Raw genomic sequence first — 13,975 nt, forward strand, 5'->3', positions numbered from 1 at the left:
GGCAGGACCAGAACTGGGGCTCAGATGCCAAGATCTGGGGCAGTTGGGCTATAGGAAGGACGCAGCCAGAGAAAAGGGGCCAAAGCTGGAGGGCTGAAGCCTCAACAAACGTTTGAGGCTTAAGGGAGTTAAGTGTTGCAGTAGGGTCAGGGGGCCCTCTAAAGTGTTCAGTTAACAACTGTGAGCCATAGGCATGACTACAAGGTAGGATGGATGCCGCAAATGCAGCTCATAAGGCACCCGGTGACCCATGGCACTAACAGGGCCAAATGGACAACAGTCTCGAGCCCTATGGGACAAAACAGACTGGCTGGTCAAGGACTTGGAGCTCACTTTGGAACCCTAGGGCAGCCTCCCTATGCTCCATAAGAAACATCAAAGTGTGGCAGGTGAGATTCAAGGAGGAGCCAGAGTGGGGCAGGAGTCACTGGTTCACCAGGAGGCATCATGGCCATCTTTGTGGCCAGGACCTTGCTACAGCGATAAACATGAAATAAGTCCTGCCCTCAGAAGATGCAAACACTTCCTATTTGTATGAATAAGCTTAGTTTTCATACATATTCTGCAAAGCATTGTTTAAACAATCCTCCATTGGCATGTATTTAAAAAAATAAATACAGCTTTGTATTTAGAATCAACCTTCAAAGAATGTGTCTTTGACCTGCCTGCACAGCTATTCACCTTGAGCTTCATCCCTCCCTATGTGCCAGAGCATAGTAACTGTGCAACAAGTGAATGTGAACTTTTTTTGAACTTTCTGCTGTTTTCTGCAGAAAAGCATCTCTATTCTTTACCAAAAATAAAGGTACCTAAGTAACTCTTGCAATAAAACAAAAAAGGGAAGTAAGTTTCCAGGGTAGCAATATATAAGCATAACTTAATATAATTATCTATGAAAACAGGCTACCAATGCATGGATTTCAAAATTAGGTTTTTTTGTGACACTTGGCCAAAGCCTGTGTTGGAAACTTCAGTAAACAGGAACTTTTTAAACAAGGATTTCCTATACTTCCAAGTAGGTTCAAAAACAACACTTAAAACAATTTCAGTACTCAAGTAGCTGGCTGAAATAAGGAAGTTTAAAAATGTGGCAACAAAACAAAGGCTAGGTTTCAAACTTCAGAAGTACAGTTCAGCTTCACTTCATACAAAAGCTGTTCTTAGCTAATACATAGTCTGAATCCCTACTTCTCAATCTTTATGTGGGATAGACCGCTAGAACTGGAATGCAAAATATGCATGACCTATCCTCCTAAGTGTTTGGGAACTAGCTAAGGCAGCCCAAGAGGTCTTTAGAGAAGCAGATTTCCCTTTTCCAGATGCCACTTCAAGTACCCCAGTGACTTCAGCTGGAGGGAACAGGACGCCATGGAAAAGGCAACATAGGTGGAGTCAAAACAGGAGCAGACATGTTGTGGTACAGGATGGGGGACATAAAAGGACATTGCTTCATATCTGTTCCAATGAAAGATACTCTGCATGGGAAACTGGAAGCACAACATACATTCTTCACTATTCCAAGTGCTCCTCCTTTCCTCGTTTTATCCTCAACTCACTGAAAGAAAATTTTGCAATAGGCTTACGTTTGAACCAAACTTCACAAGAGAAATGTTGTTCTTAGGTGTCATCTGCCAGGAGTTCTTCATCAGGAACCCAATTGCACTGGTGAATCTATCAGGGGTTGGTACAAAGTTTGTGAATGTGCATTTGGTAAGATGAACAGGTCCATCATAAATCTGAAAGCCTCTGATTGGAAATGTCCTATTAAAACAAAATAAAACATTTAAGACACACAAGTACTCTACTCATACCATTCAGGATCCCTGAGATATAACATTTTCTTGTGTTTTTCAGCTTTAAGAATGCAGAGCTAAAAACAGATTCCAGAGTAGGATGTTATAAGCAAGGGAAATCTTGACTGTATTCAAATCTACACAGTACTAAGGGTGAGGCTCCTTTCTATTATTAGTGGGTATTACTACTGCCTGAAGCCTCACTTAACTCCCATCTCCTTCCTCTTACTTTATAGAATGCAGGAAAAGAGCTACTCCATAACTGCCCACTGCACATGCTTAGATTTGCAGAGAACTCTAAACCAAATCTCTCCTACTTTTGTGAAACGAGGGTGGGATCTGGCAGTGGGTAATAAGTCTTAAGCAGACCACTGAAAGAAGTGGAGAAGGTTCCTATATAAAAGGAAAATCAAGTTGGACTGGTTGCCATTATTAATTCCCACCTGGCATCCCAGTTCCCATAGCCATAGACTCTTCCTTCCTCTCCACCACACCCAATTGTTTTACAACTGATAGGGTCATAGGACATCAGCAATTGTTACTCATAGCAATTCAAGGTACTAGACTGGAAACAGACTTAAACAGGCACAATTCAGCATGCCAGACAGTTTCTAGACTGTACAGAAATCAACTGCTGAACTGATTAAAATTCCTTTTTGTTACTAGATCAATAACAAATTTTTAACACTAATGTATCATTAGTATTTCAGTTTCTGGTATAGCCAAAGTGTTATATTGTTGTTGCTTATCAACTAACAAAGATTTATCAGGAAAAGAATGACCTAAGCCACTCCTTGTATTAAAAAGGTCCATCAACCACCATTTGAGATCTTTCACCTCCCACAATACATAAAGAACAAAATAGAAGAACCAATTGTTTATGCATAGATCAGTTTATCGTCTCAAGAAATAAAGATGACACCCAAAATAAAGAGACACCCATTATTAGGAAATAGGTTCCTTGTTTCTCTCTCTCCCTGCAGTTTGCAGGCAGATGACAGCATTAGAAATGAGTTTCTATATAAATCACATAGAGAAACATTTCTGCACTGTGCAAGGTGACAATAAATTAGTAGAGTAGTCCTAATGTAAATAATGGCTACCTTTCTTTTAAATGTGCAAAGGAATGTAATGTCTTAAGAATGGGTTAATTTCATAGTCCAGAAACTGAGAACTGCTTATTCTTAGAAGGAGATGGAATAAACAGAGGACTACAGGATGCAAGTCAATGCCAACAGTGTTAATTTTTGTGAGGTAAGTACTTGGTCATCAAGAATAAGGCTGAGAATTCCAAACTAATAACAAATAGACCTGAATGTAGTAATCTAACTATAATAATGTCTGGTCAATGCTTTTCTTGGCCAGATTCAAATGCTGGAATGGACTGAAAGATAGTATATCCTGTTATTAAGCCCCCAAGCCAATTTGTTTCCCCTCTGGTATGTTCAACATTAACATTGCATCACATAGAAAGTGGATACTTTAATTTTCAAATTTTTGCTGCTATTCCATTAGGCAAGAAGGGTACATTTTTGAAAAAGCATCTCTGTTTTGCCTGCTGAAACACTTACCGATTTCTAGGCAGGGTGCGATTTTTATTGTCTGTTCCTCCAGTTCCCCAGTATTTGTTTTGGCCACCCTGGATGCCATAGTTCTTGCTCTCGCCAATAAAAAGAGATTCTGATACTTCCTGGCTGGAACCTTCGTCACTTGGAAAACTTCCATCACTATAAAAAGCAAATCAAAGTTTACCTCTACTGCAGCAGAAAGTTATAAACATTTTACATTCAACAAGATGCTACCGTCTGTAATATTTTTTTTTTTTTACTGTTAACTGAATCAAAACAAGTTGAGGTTTTTTTTGGTAAAAGTACATTATAATAAATGAAGCAGTCTATTTAATCTTTGATTTAAAAAAAATAAAATCTTAGCCTTTAAACATGACAGTTAAGTGATGTAATGTAGACACCTGCATACACACACACACACACGCAGATGAGTATTTGGATGTTCTCATTTCAGTACTTCAGTCATCCTTCAAGAACATATATGTTCAATACATAAACTTCTAAGGGTTAACATTAACACTGCAAATCGGTCTAGTGAACCACTGATGCCACTTAACACTCCACCATCACGGTTTGATGCATCAAAGGGATTAAGCTGCAGCCCCCAGGCTCTTGCCTGTTCCACCCATTGCCCTGGCTGAAACAACAGATGGAGTCTCCAGGCTTCCTCTTCCTCCTTCAGCTTCTGCTTTCTGTTCAACCTAAGGGGGTATGGCAGTGCAGTGCAGCTTGTCTTGGCAAGCTGAGGGTGAGACCGGTGCCACGTGAGCATGTGGTGCAGCTGTGGGAGGGGGCATCCATGTGGATGGCAATGCAGCAGTCTTGTGGAGGAGGGGGGGCAGCCTCCATATGGCATCTGGCAGTGGCTTGCCCTGATAAGACCCTTCTGGTACAGCTCAGGGCTGTGTGGCCCTGGCCTTTTGGGAAATGGACATCCCTGTACCAAAGTATTAATTTTTGACCAAGGACTAAAAGCAAAGATACAGTCCACTTCCAATTCTCTTGCCGTTAAAAAACAATGGAAATATAAAAGTGCCATGATATCACAGCCTTAGAAACACACCGACTTCCCATGATTTTACACACATTTTCAAAATTTCTAGATAAGCAAAACTATATTAAGCTTTTTCCACGTTTTGTCCTTAAAAGAGGTACTCACCTAGCAAATGTTAAACCTATTCCATTGTCAGAAAACCTACAAAAGAAAATAATTTTAGCAAAGAAAACTTCAAACCATTTATAAGAAAAATGATATTATTTTCTCAAAGGGATGAAACAGATTGACTTCAAAATGAACAGATATTGAAGAAATGGAAAGAAAAACTTAGATAATTTAATTGATAGCTATTATACTTACAGATACTACATGTCTTAAAAGCTGTAAAATCATTTTTACATATTTTTAAAGTGACAATATGATAGTTTCAGAGAAGCTTCAAATATCTTACACTCAAAATTATGTAAGTATTCCCTATGATTTCAATTAACTTTGAGTTAACTGTTTTCATTATGCAACTCTAAACCATTATTTGTCTTTCCATGCAATCCTGAGAGCTTCATTTGATTCCACTTAGTGGAATGAGACACTTAAAGTCCCCATAGTTTAGCATGGATATTCTCTCATGACCCCATCTTAAGGCATTTTTATAAATTTCACAATGCATATTTTTACTTAATTCTCCAGGCTTTTACACCCTTGTCCAGGAGGATGTCTTACAGGAGGCAGAAGTATCTTTTGGACACCTACCCAGAGTTCTGAATGAGGATATCCCCTCCTCTGACCCAAGCCCCATGATCGTTGTTTTTAAAAGCGATTAATCTGTCAATCAGAGCAGCAACTCGCGGCTTCTCAGGGTCTGTGTTTTGATGAGGTCGAAACCTTGGAAAGAGGAAAAACAAGGCTTGAAATGAAAATATCTGAATTGGCTCCGTGTATAGGAACACATATACAGTGCTGTAGTATATATCAAGACATAAACACTTGTACTCTTCAGAGGCAAAAACATTCTGCTGCGTCTAACACAAAAGGAAAGCAGAGTCAAGCCAAAAGATGATGGAAACCAGAATTGCAACTTCACCAAGTGCATCTACAATTCTTCATTTTCATACCACAGCTTCTCTAGGAATCTGACCACCATCTCTTGGGAAGCACAAAAACAGGGGAGCACAGACATCTGCCATGAGGGAATAGCACACAAATATTTGATAATTTTACACCCCTCACACACCTAATTTTTCACCCCTCACCATTCTTCACAAACCTTTCTTCATGTCTTTTATTCCTTCCTTAACCCTTGCAGCATTAATTCAGGGTTTGGAGGGAGAGAAAAGATGACAGCTGTCCTTGGGAGAGCATGCAAGGCCATTTTTGCTACTGCAAACAGACAGCTAGAAGACTGGCTAATGACTGCTCCATCTTGGATCTCTCAAGCGAGATTGGTTTCACAGAGTATTCTTTATCTGAGCAGAACTGACGTGTTTCTCCACAACTCAAATCTGTGCTCCACAGTTTGCAACCAAGCCAGTCTCTTATGGAATGGTGGCTGGAAACTTTTTTGGTCCGTGGGAGCAACACAGATAAACTCTGACCCAGAAGATTAGAGAAACAAGGAAGATGGACGAAACTGCTGGTCAGACTGGTGGAAGCAGCCAGATGGAGATTTCATGAAAGCTTAAGGTATATTTCAAGAGCTATGGACAGCCTGCCAGTCAGATACACAAACTATGGCTAATAAGCATCAGATCAGACAACCAGACAACAGAACTGTATGAAGATTGCCTAAAAAGCTTTGTAAATATTTTCCTCCCACCCTACCTGGGAAAATTATTATAGCATATTAAAAATTAACTTTAAGTAAGTTAGAAAGACTTTCCACTGAATGACGCAATAAAAATCTTGTTCTCGTTTTACCAACAGTATTTAAAATTATCAAATATTTATATGATATGGTAAGTTCTTTCAGCAAGAGTTTGCACAGCCCTACACAAGTTATAAACTGTGTAATATAGGTATGGTCTTGTTGATCAAAGAAATGTAATGGATTCCACAAGCAACAATCAAAATATTTTAAATTAATAAATAAATCAGACAAGTACTTATTATTTCAAGTTTCTGTCTGTATGATGACAAATGTATGATGTTAAATGCTATTTCCTCAAAGCTCTATAAGACACACTTTTACTTGATAGCTGATGATTATTAGGTTTTTTGTACCAACATGCAATAGTTCCTAGCATACTATACGTTAAACAGGAAGAACACTGTCTACCAGTATGGTTTTCCTCAGCTGTATCTATGTAGCCTGAAGCATTGTGATCCTCATCTAATCTTCAATAACTATCCTCTTGCTACTATTGATCCTGACACCATTAGACATATCTTACTAGAAAGTGGTTCCCAGACCTTTGTTCTTTTTGCTTCAGCAACAAGTGCTCATCTTATAAATGTCAATTCCCCCACCTCCACCAGCCTCCTTGGACATAAGATCATTCTGCCACCATCCTTCTCCTAGTACCCTTCCAAGCTCTCTTGCTCCCACAGCATGCATCCTGACTCCAGTTACTGATAATATTTAAGATCCTTCAAACTCTTTTAAGGAATTTATTCTAAATAAATTATGTTTTAAATCCACTAGGACTTTATGTCTTACTACCAAATCTTTCTTACACAGTTAAAAAAAAAATCTCAGAGGTTCTGGTGTGGCCATGCTCCATTTCAGTCACTCTGAGTGTTTATACGAGTGCTCCAGGAGTGAGGGAGGCAGCCATGGAGCGGAGGTGGGTGCTTTAATTAGAGCAGCTCTGAAAGCCATTCAAATTAAAGCACTCAAAGCATCATGTGTATTAGTGTCCTCATGCCGAAAAATAGTGGCAGGGGTGCTTCAACTAATGGTGGCAGGGGTGATTTAACTAAGAGACAATACTGGTGGTTGTAAGCACTTAAATTTTCCGTCTACCATCTGATATCCAACCGACTTTGTTTTTACGGGACAACTATCCTGTCCTTCAAAATAAGTGATTGTGCATTTTCAGCCCGGTTCTATCCACTTCTCGTTCAAGTGGCAACCTACTTCAGCAAATACCAACACCTCCTCCCCAAAAACACACCTCAGAATTTTTCTTGTCTTTAAGTTATACTGCTAAAGTGTGTGTGGGTGTGCATGCACTCACGTGCACACACCCCACCAGCAGACTAAAACAAGAGTTTCAAAGGCTCAAAAGGCAACTCAAAGGATCAGCTTTCATGAAGCTGTGATTTCAGTTCAGCATTTCCTAGCACTATGTGCCTTTTAAAGTCTTTCCTGCTAGGTACAGAACACTGAAAGTCTAGCAAATCAAAAGATACTTTCAAAATGTAATTGAACTAAAATAATATTGTTGCAGCGATGGTAAATTATGATGAAAAAGTGATTGCTTCTGGGTGAGAAAGCCAGTACAAGACAAATGTACAGAAAGGGAAGGATTGTGAACATGCTGGGGGGATGGGAGTGCAATTCAGAAGGCTCCTGACAGACTGGAAAGCTAGACTGATGCTAAGAGGATTAAGTTCAATGCTGACAAATGCAAGGTGCTACACTTCAGGAAGAGTAATCAAAAATACAGATACAAAGTGGATAATATCTGGTTGGATGGCAGCACTATTATGAAGGATCTTGGAGTCTTGATAGATTACAGACTCAATGAGTCTGCATCATAATGCAGCTGCACATAAAAGGCAAATATGCTTTTGGGATGCATCAACAGAAACATTAGATCAAAGACACAGGAGGTAATAGTACCTCTCTACTTGGCACTGGTTAGGCTTCATCTAGAGAAGCGTGTGCAGTTCCAGGCTCCATATTGTAAGAAGGACATAAAGAAATTGGAGAGAGTCTAGAGGTGGGTAACAAGAATAATAAAGGGCTAAAGGAGCTGGGCATGTTCAGCTTGCAGAAAAGGTACTTAAGACAGGACATGGTAGCAGTCTTCAAAGGCTTGCCATAAAGAAGAGAGAGAGAGAGAACACTTTCTTTCTTGCTACAGAGAGGACATGGAGCAATGGGTTGAAGTTGTAGCAAAGGAGATTTATATTGGGTATCAGGAAAAACTTCTTCACTGTTAGAACAGTGAGGCACTGGAATAGACTGCCTAGGAAGGCTGTGGACTCCTTATCACTGGAGGTGTTCAAGAAGAGGCTGGATATCCACTGGTTGGGAATGATATAGGTATAGCTATGCCTATGTTTTACTGTGGGTGTCCCCCATGTTTCTGGGCTTTGCTGGTTCCTGCAGGGGCTCAGGAGGGAATTCTTCCTGCCTTGCCTGGTGCTACATGTGTTAGGATTTTCTTAAGCCTTCCTCAGAGGCATTGGGTGTTGGCTGCAGCCAAGGCTGGGGATTTTGACTGGAGCGTACCAGTGTTCCTGCTGAGACTTAGAGCTAGAGGATGCTGGCTTGAGGGTCTTGCCCCTCCATTCAGGGTTACATTGATCACCCGATTTGGTATCAGGAAGGAATTTCACCCATGAGCAGATTGGTATGTACTGTGGAAGATTTTGCCTTCCTCTATCATGGGGATGTGGTCCTCTGCCTGGGAGCTCCTGAGTCTGTAATCTTAACCTTTTTTTTCTGCAGCAGGGCAATGTTTGCTGTGGTGGCCCCACTTTACCTATGACAGGTTAGGGGTTTTTTATCTTGTATTGACTATGTAATTTTGCTAAGAGATTAGACAATGGATTTGTATAGGATGGTTTGGATAAGGAAGATCCCATCTCAGGTAAGGGGTTGGACTAGATGATCTCGGGGGGTCCTGACTGGCCCTATTTCTCTATAAGTCTATGAAGGACAGAAAACTGCTAGAACACACAGCATGCTCCACTGATCCCAGAACACACGCATAGACAAGTATGAAGAACCATTATTTTCTATATTCTCCAGGTTGCAATCACTATAAATAAAAGAAAATTACAACTAGGCCCTTTCCTTAATATTATTAAGCTCTGAACATTCTCAGAATTTAGATATTTTACCATACATTTGGGAAAGGATTTTTTCTACCTTGCATTGTTATCCAAACAAAGGTATTCCCTTGGATCCTCGGCACTGGCATTGGTGATTTTGACACCTTTATCAATCATTAATCCACCCTGAAATGAGCAAAAAGAGGAAAGTGATTACATTATAGAGCCCCAACCCCTTCAACTAATTACCTGTCAAAATAAACCTGAAATGAAATTCTAAAATTGTTATGAGTTGATATATTTTTTTTTTAAGGCAGAAGAGTAACAGCCTAAGAAAAATCAGTTTTAATAGTCTTTGTGGCTTTCACAGGCCTAAAAAAAAAAATCATGAAAATAATATAGTTTAGAAATCATTTTAGTCAAATGTCCTGACAAACATTTGTTGAGATTTTGGATGCATTTCCTGTATTAAAAAAATGCTGCAAACTGAAAATATTCTTGTGTGTACCAGTGTTGGAGAGAATGATGGATGTTACTGCCATTTTTTTTAATGCTTAAGTCTCAATTAACTTTGGTAGTAAAGGTGACCACTGGCTAAATATGCAACGAGCTTAACAACTGGAAAATCTAATAAGCCATTATGAAATGTATATCTTCCTAACAATTTAATATACGGGAGCTGAAAATGTCACTGCCACAATCCAATGTGAATATTGTTACATAGATACTTTTGGTGACTCTTAGCACTGAAGATATTAATATTAGTTTTTTGCTGTAATCTATTTTCCAATTTAATTAATTATTTAATTACATATAAAAAAGCTCAAATACTTGGATCTCTCTTTGACCAAGTTTAAAATCTTTAAAAAGGAACTATTTCCTTGGGCTTAAGCATCTCTAATACAATGTAATTTAGATTTTGAATTTGATACAAATTTCTCCATAAATGGCCCTTAATTCCCAAATAGAAATCTCTAATACATGTCCTGTAAGAGTTGTGCTTCTCTGCTGTGACAGTACTAGAGGTATTTTGGACAGTAACATTTACTATGGCAAAGTAAAGTGAAACACAACCAATTAAAACTCAAAGCCTCATAACCCAGATCAAAACATGTCAAATTTAGGGTGCAGACTTGACCATCAGGGTGGAAACACACATTGCTTTTGGTCATCTTTGTACCACTGTAAAAAAAGTGGCAGCACAAAGTGACAGAAAATAGACATCTATACTTTATGTCATATCATAATATAGCTGTGACACAAGGTAGTGATAAATTGTCTTGCTTTATTGTGGCTGATATCCATTTATTTTATGGTAGGAGAACATGGACACCCAGAGCTGCCCATACTTTTTTGCTGCTCCACGCAGGCACTCCCAGGGCCTAGGATACTCAGCAACTCCACACCCTGGGAACTCCTGCACAGGACTGGGGCCCCCCCAAACCCTAGAAATGCTTGCCCTGCTTTCCCCACTTCCAGAGGCAGGCCCTTGGCAATCTCCATGGCATGTCTCTGGAAGTGGGAACATTGTGCCCATTGTCCTGAAAGATCAATGGGTGGGACAACAGGCAAAGTGAGTTTCACCCAATAGAAAAAGAGTCAGCTGTGCTGGGATGCATCCCAGGAGAGCTGATCTGGTTCATTTGGTGACATCTATTTCAAGACTTAGAGAACTCTTACTAGGCCATCTTTAGGCTAAAATGGACAAAAACACCCAGTGATTTTATAAGCACCGATTACAGAAAACAGGACAGCCTGCTTAAAATTTGCAAGCTTTCTTTGAGAAAATATATTGGAAGGGTTTTCAGTGCATCAGAATTCCTATATTAGTACAAACTAGAATAAAAGAACTCTGATGATAGAGACTGACTGATGTACTGTCTTTTCAAATCAAATATTGAGTCACTATAAAGAAATAATTCAAGTTTATTGTGCATAAACGACCCTAAAACAACACCTCGTTGCCAAACAAGCCCCTTGTTTAACTAAAGACCAGAGAGAGGGGGAGTTTGCTTCAAAACTCTCTCACATTCCTCCACTGTAAGCTTGCTGAGGGGAAAGAAGTAGCACAGAAAAGGGAACCCTTTAGATCAAGGAAAAGCAAACAGGCCAGCTACAGAGAAGTTTGCTAGGGAAGGTATGCTTGGAAAGAAAGGCACGAAGTGAGAAGCAGCAGATTAGAAGACCCAGAGACATGGCTGGAGGACATCACAAACTCAGAGCCACAGTCACTTCCAGCTCTTTCTCTGCTTCCACCTATGAGGTGTCTGTCCAGGCAGGACCACACACCACTGAGGCTTCCACCCAAGTCCTGGTTTGGTGCTGCGCAGACTGAGGCTTGCAGATTCCTTCCAGTGTTAGCCAGGTGGGGGAGTGCCTGAAATGTGAGTGGTGTCTTCTGGTGGTGTCCCTCAGGGAGAAGGCAAGAGAGCTATAAGAGGAGGTATCAAGGCTCTGAAGCATCCTCCACTATGAGGAATCAATTACATGCTGGAAGAAACCTCTAAGACTGTGGAGGAAGGACTACCAGAGATGGTGCTAGAAAAGGAAGAGTGCACAGACTCCCAAGAAGGTGGAAACTGGAGGTTTGTATCTTTTGGCAGCAAGAAGTCACTGTCATCCCCATGTGTAGTGGTTTGCCTGGAGAACAGATATGGAGCACTAGCAACAGAGGAGGAGGAGTGCCAGGCCAGGAATCCCCAAGGTGGATGAGAGAACAGGTTAGGAACTATTTAGAAGAGCTGGACGTGTACAAGATCATGGTGCTGGATGCAATGCATCTGAGGGTGTTGAGGGAGTTGGTTGATGTGATTTCAGAGCTGTTGACCATCATCTTTGAAAACTCATGAAGATTGGGGGCGGTCCCAGATGACTGGAAAAGGGCAAACATAGTGCCCATCTTTAAGAAAGGGAAGGCAGAGTATCCAGGGAATTATAGACCAGTCAGCCTCATCTCAGTCCCCAGAAAAAATCATGGAGCAGGTACTCAAGGAATCCATTTCTAAGCACTTGGAGAAGAAGAAGGTGATTAGGAACTTTCAGCATGGATTCACTAAGGGCAAGTCATGCCTGATCAACCTAATTGCCTTCTATGAAGAGATAATAGGGCTGTGTGAAGCTTTGGTCCCTGAATCAATTTGGCCCAATTCAGTGGCTGAATCGCCGAATCAGAATAGAGTGAAAGGAACCTTTAATTTCTCTGAATCAAATTAAAACCCTCCAAAATCGATTTGGAGATTCAGATATAGACACTACTTTAAATGTTTTTTTCTATATACCTCAAGGTACCATGCAGCTTGTGAATGTTGTGATGCCGGGGCAGATGAAGCGTCCTACAGGAGGACTGGAGGAGGGGGCGGGGGGGGCTCCCCAGCACACTCAGCAGCAGACCAGAAGCACTTCCGGTCCACTTCTGGGTCTACCAGGGAGCATGCAGAGGATTCCCCCTGTGCCCCCCGGCTCGTGCAGCACCTGGGGTCCCCCACAGCCGATCGCTGAACTGGGGCAGGGGAAGAGGGCTTGCACACTCCCCAGAGGACCTGGAAGTGGACTGGAATTACTTCCGGTCCACTTCCGGGTTCACCGCCCCACACTCCTGTGGGACACTCCATCTGCCCCAGCATCACAGCGTTCACAAGCCACACCTGGTACCTCAAGGTATGTAGAAAAAAACATTTTAAATTGTGTCTATGCTCAAAGCACCGATTCTCTGAATCGGCATTGAATCTTCAGATTCGGCCGAATCGAATCAAGCACAGTGCTCTGAATAAACATATAGAATCACTGTCCCCGATTCATGCCAAATCTGAATAGAACAGGACCCACTTTGCACACCTCTAAGATATAACTGGCTCTGTGGATGTGGGGAAAATGGCAAATGTAATATACCTTGGCTTTAGAAATCTTTGAATTCTCCTCTGCGCGACTAATGGTGTTTGGACCCGAAAGCTTGTAAAGACATGTTTTTGCTACTATTTAGCTGGTCTAATTGAAGATATTGTCTCCAGCCCAAGAGTTCTGTCTGCCTTGACTTTAGAAAGGCTTTTGGTACCATCTCCCGCAGCATTCCTACAAGCTGAGGAAGTAGAAGTTGGATGAACGGACTGTAAGGTGGATAGAAAGCTGGCTGGATTGTTGTGCTCAACAGGTAGTAATCAATGGCTCAATGACTAGCTGGCAGATGGTATCAAGTGGAATGCTCCAGGGGTCAGTCCTGGGGCCAGTTTTGTTCAGTATCTTTATTAACAATCTGGAAGATGGGATGGATTGCACGCTCAGCAAGTCTGTGGATAACACCAACCTGAGGGATGTAGCAGGTACAATGGAGAGTAGGGCAGGATTCAGAGTGACCTAGACAAACTGGAGGACTGGACCAAAAGGAATCTCCTGAGGTTCAGCAAGAATACGTGCAAAGTCTTGCACTTAGGATAGAAGAATCCCATGCACTGCTAGAGCCTGGGGACTGACTGGTTAGGCAGCAGCTCTGCAGGAAAGGACCTGGAGGTTACACTGGACAGTAAGATGGATATGAGCCTGCAGTGTGCCCTTATGGCCAAGGCAGCTAATAGCATACTGGGCTGCATTAGTAGGAGTGTTGCCAGCAGATCGTGGGAAGTAATTATTCGCTCTATTCTGCACTGCGGAGGCCACATCTGGAGTAGTGGGTCCAGTCTTGG

The 13,975-nt window shown here is 41.3% G+C and overlaps 1 protein-coding gene across 1 annotated transcript in view; it reads right to left on the bottom strand.

The window, feature by feature from the left end:
• TMEM2 (transmembrane protein 2) overlaps positions 1 to 13,975 on the bottom strand; it is an 81,967-nt gene that overhangs the window by 12,306 nt on the left and 55,686 nt on the right. Inside the window, exons 12-16 of the mRNA XM_019555165.1 lie at positions 9,397 to 9,485; positions 5,109 to 5,240; positions 4,521 to 4,556; positions 3,365 to 3,520; positions 1,584 to 1,761 (exon numbers count right to left, since the gene is read on the bottom strand). Coding sequence (XP_019410710.1) covers positions 1,584 to 1,761; positions 3,365 to 3,520; positions 4,521 to 4,556; positions 5,109 to 5,240; positions 9,397 to 9,485 — 591 coding nt within the window. The remainder of the gene's footprint in view (positions 1 to 1,583; positions 1,762 to 3,364; positions 3,521 to 4,520; positions 4,557 to 5,108; positions 5,241 to 9,396; positions 9,486 to 13,975) is intronic.

This window comes from Crocodylus porosus, unplaced genomic scaffold (assembly GCF_001723895.1).
Source record: "Crocodylus porosus isolate Cpor-Errol unplaced genomic scaffold, CroPor_comp1, whole genome shotgun sequence".
NCBI classification, from domain to species: Eukaryota; Metazoa; Chordata; order Crocodylia; family Crocodylidae; genus Crocodylus; species Crocodylus porosus.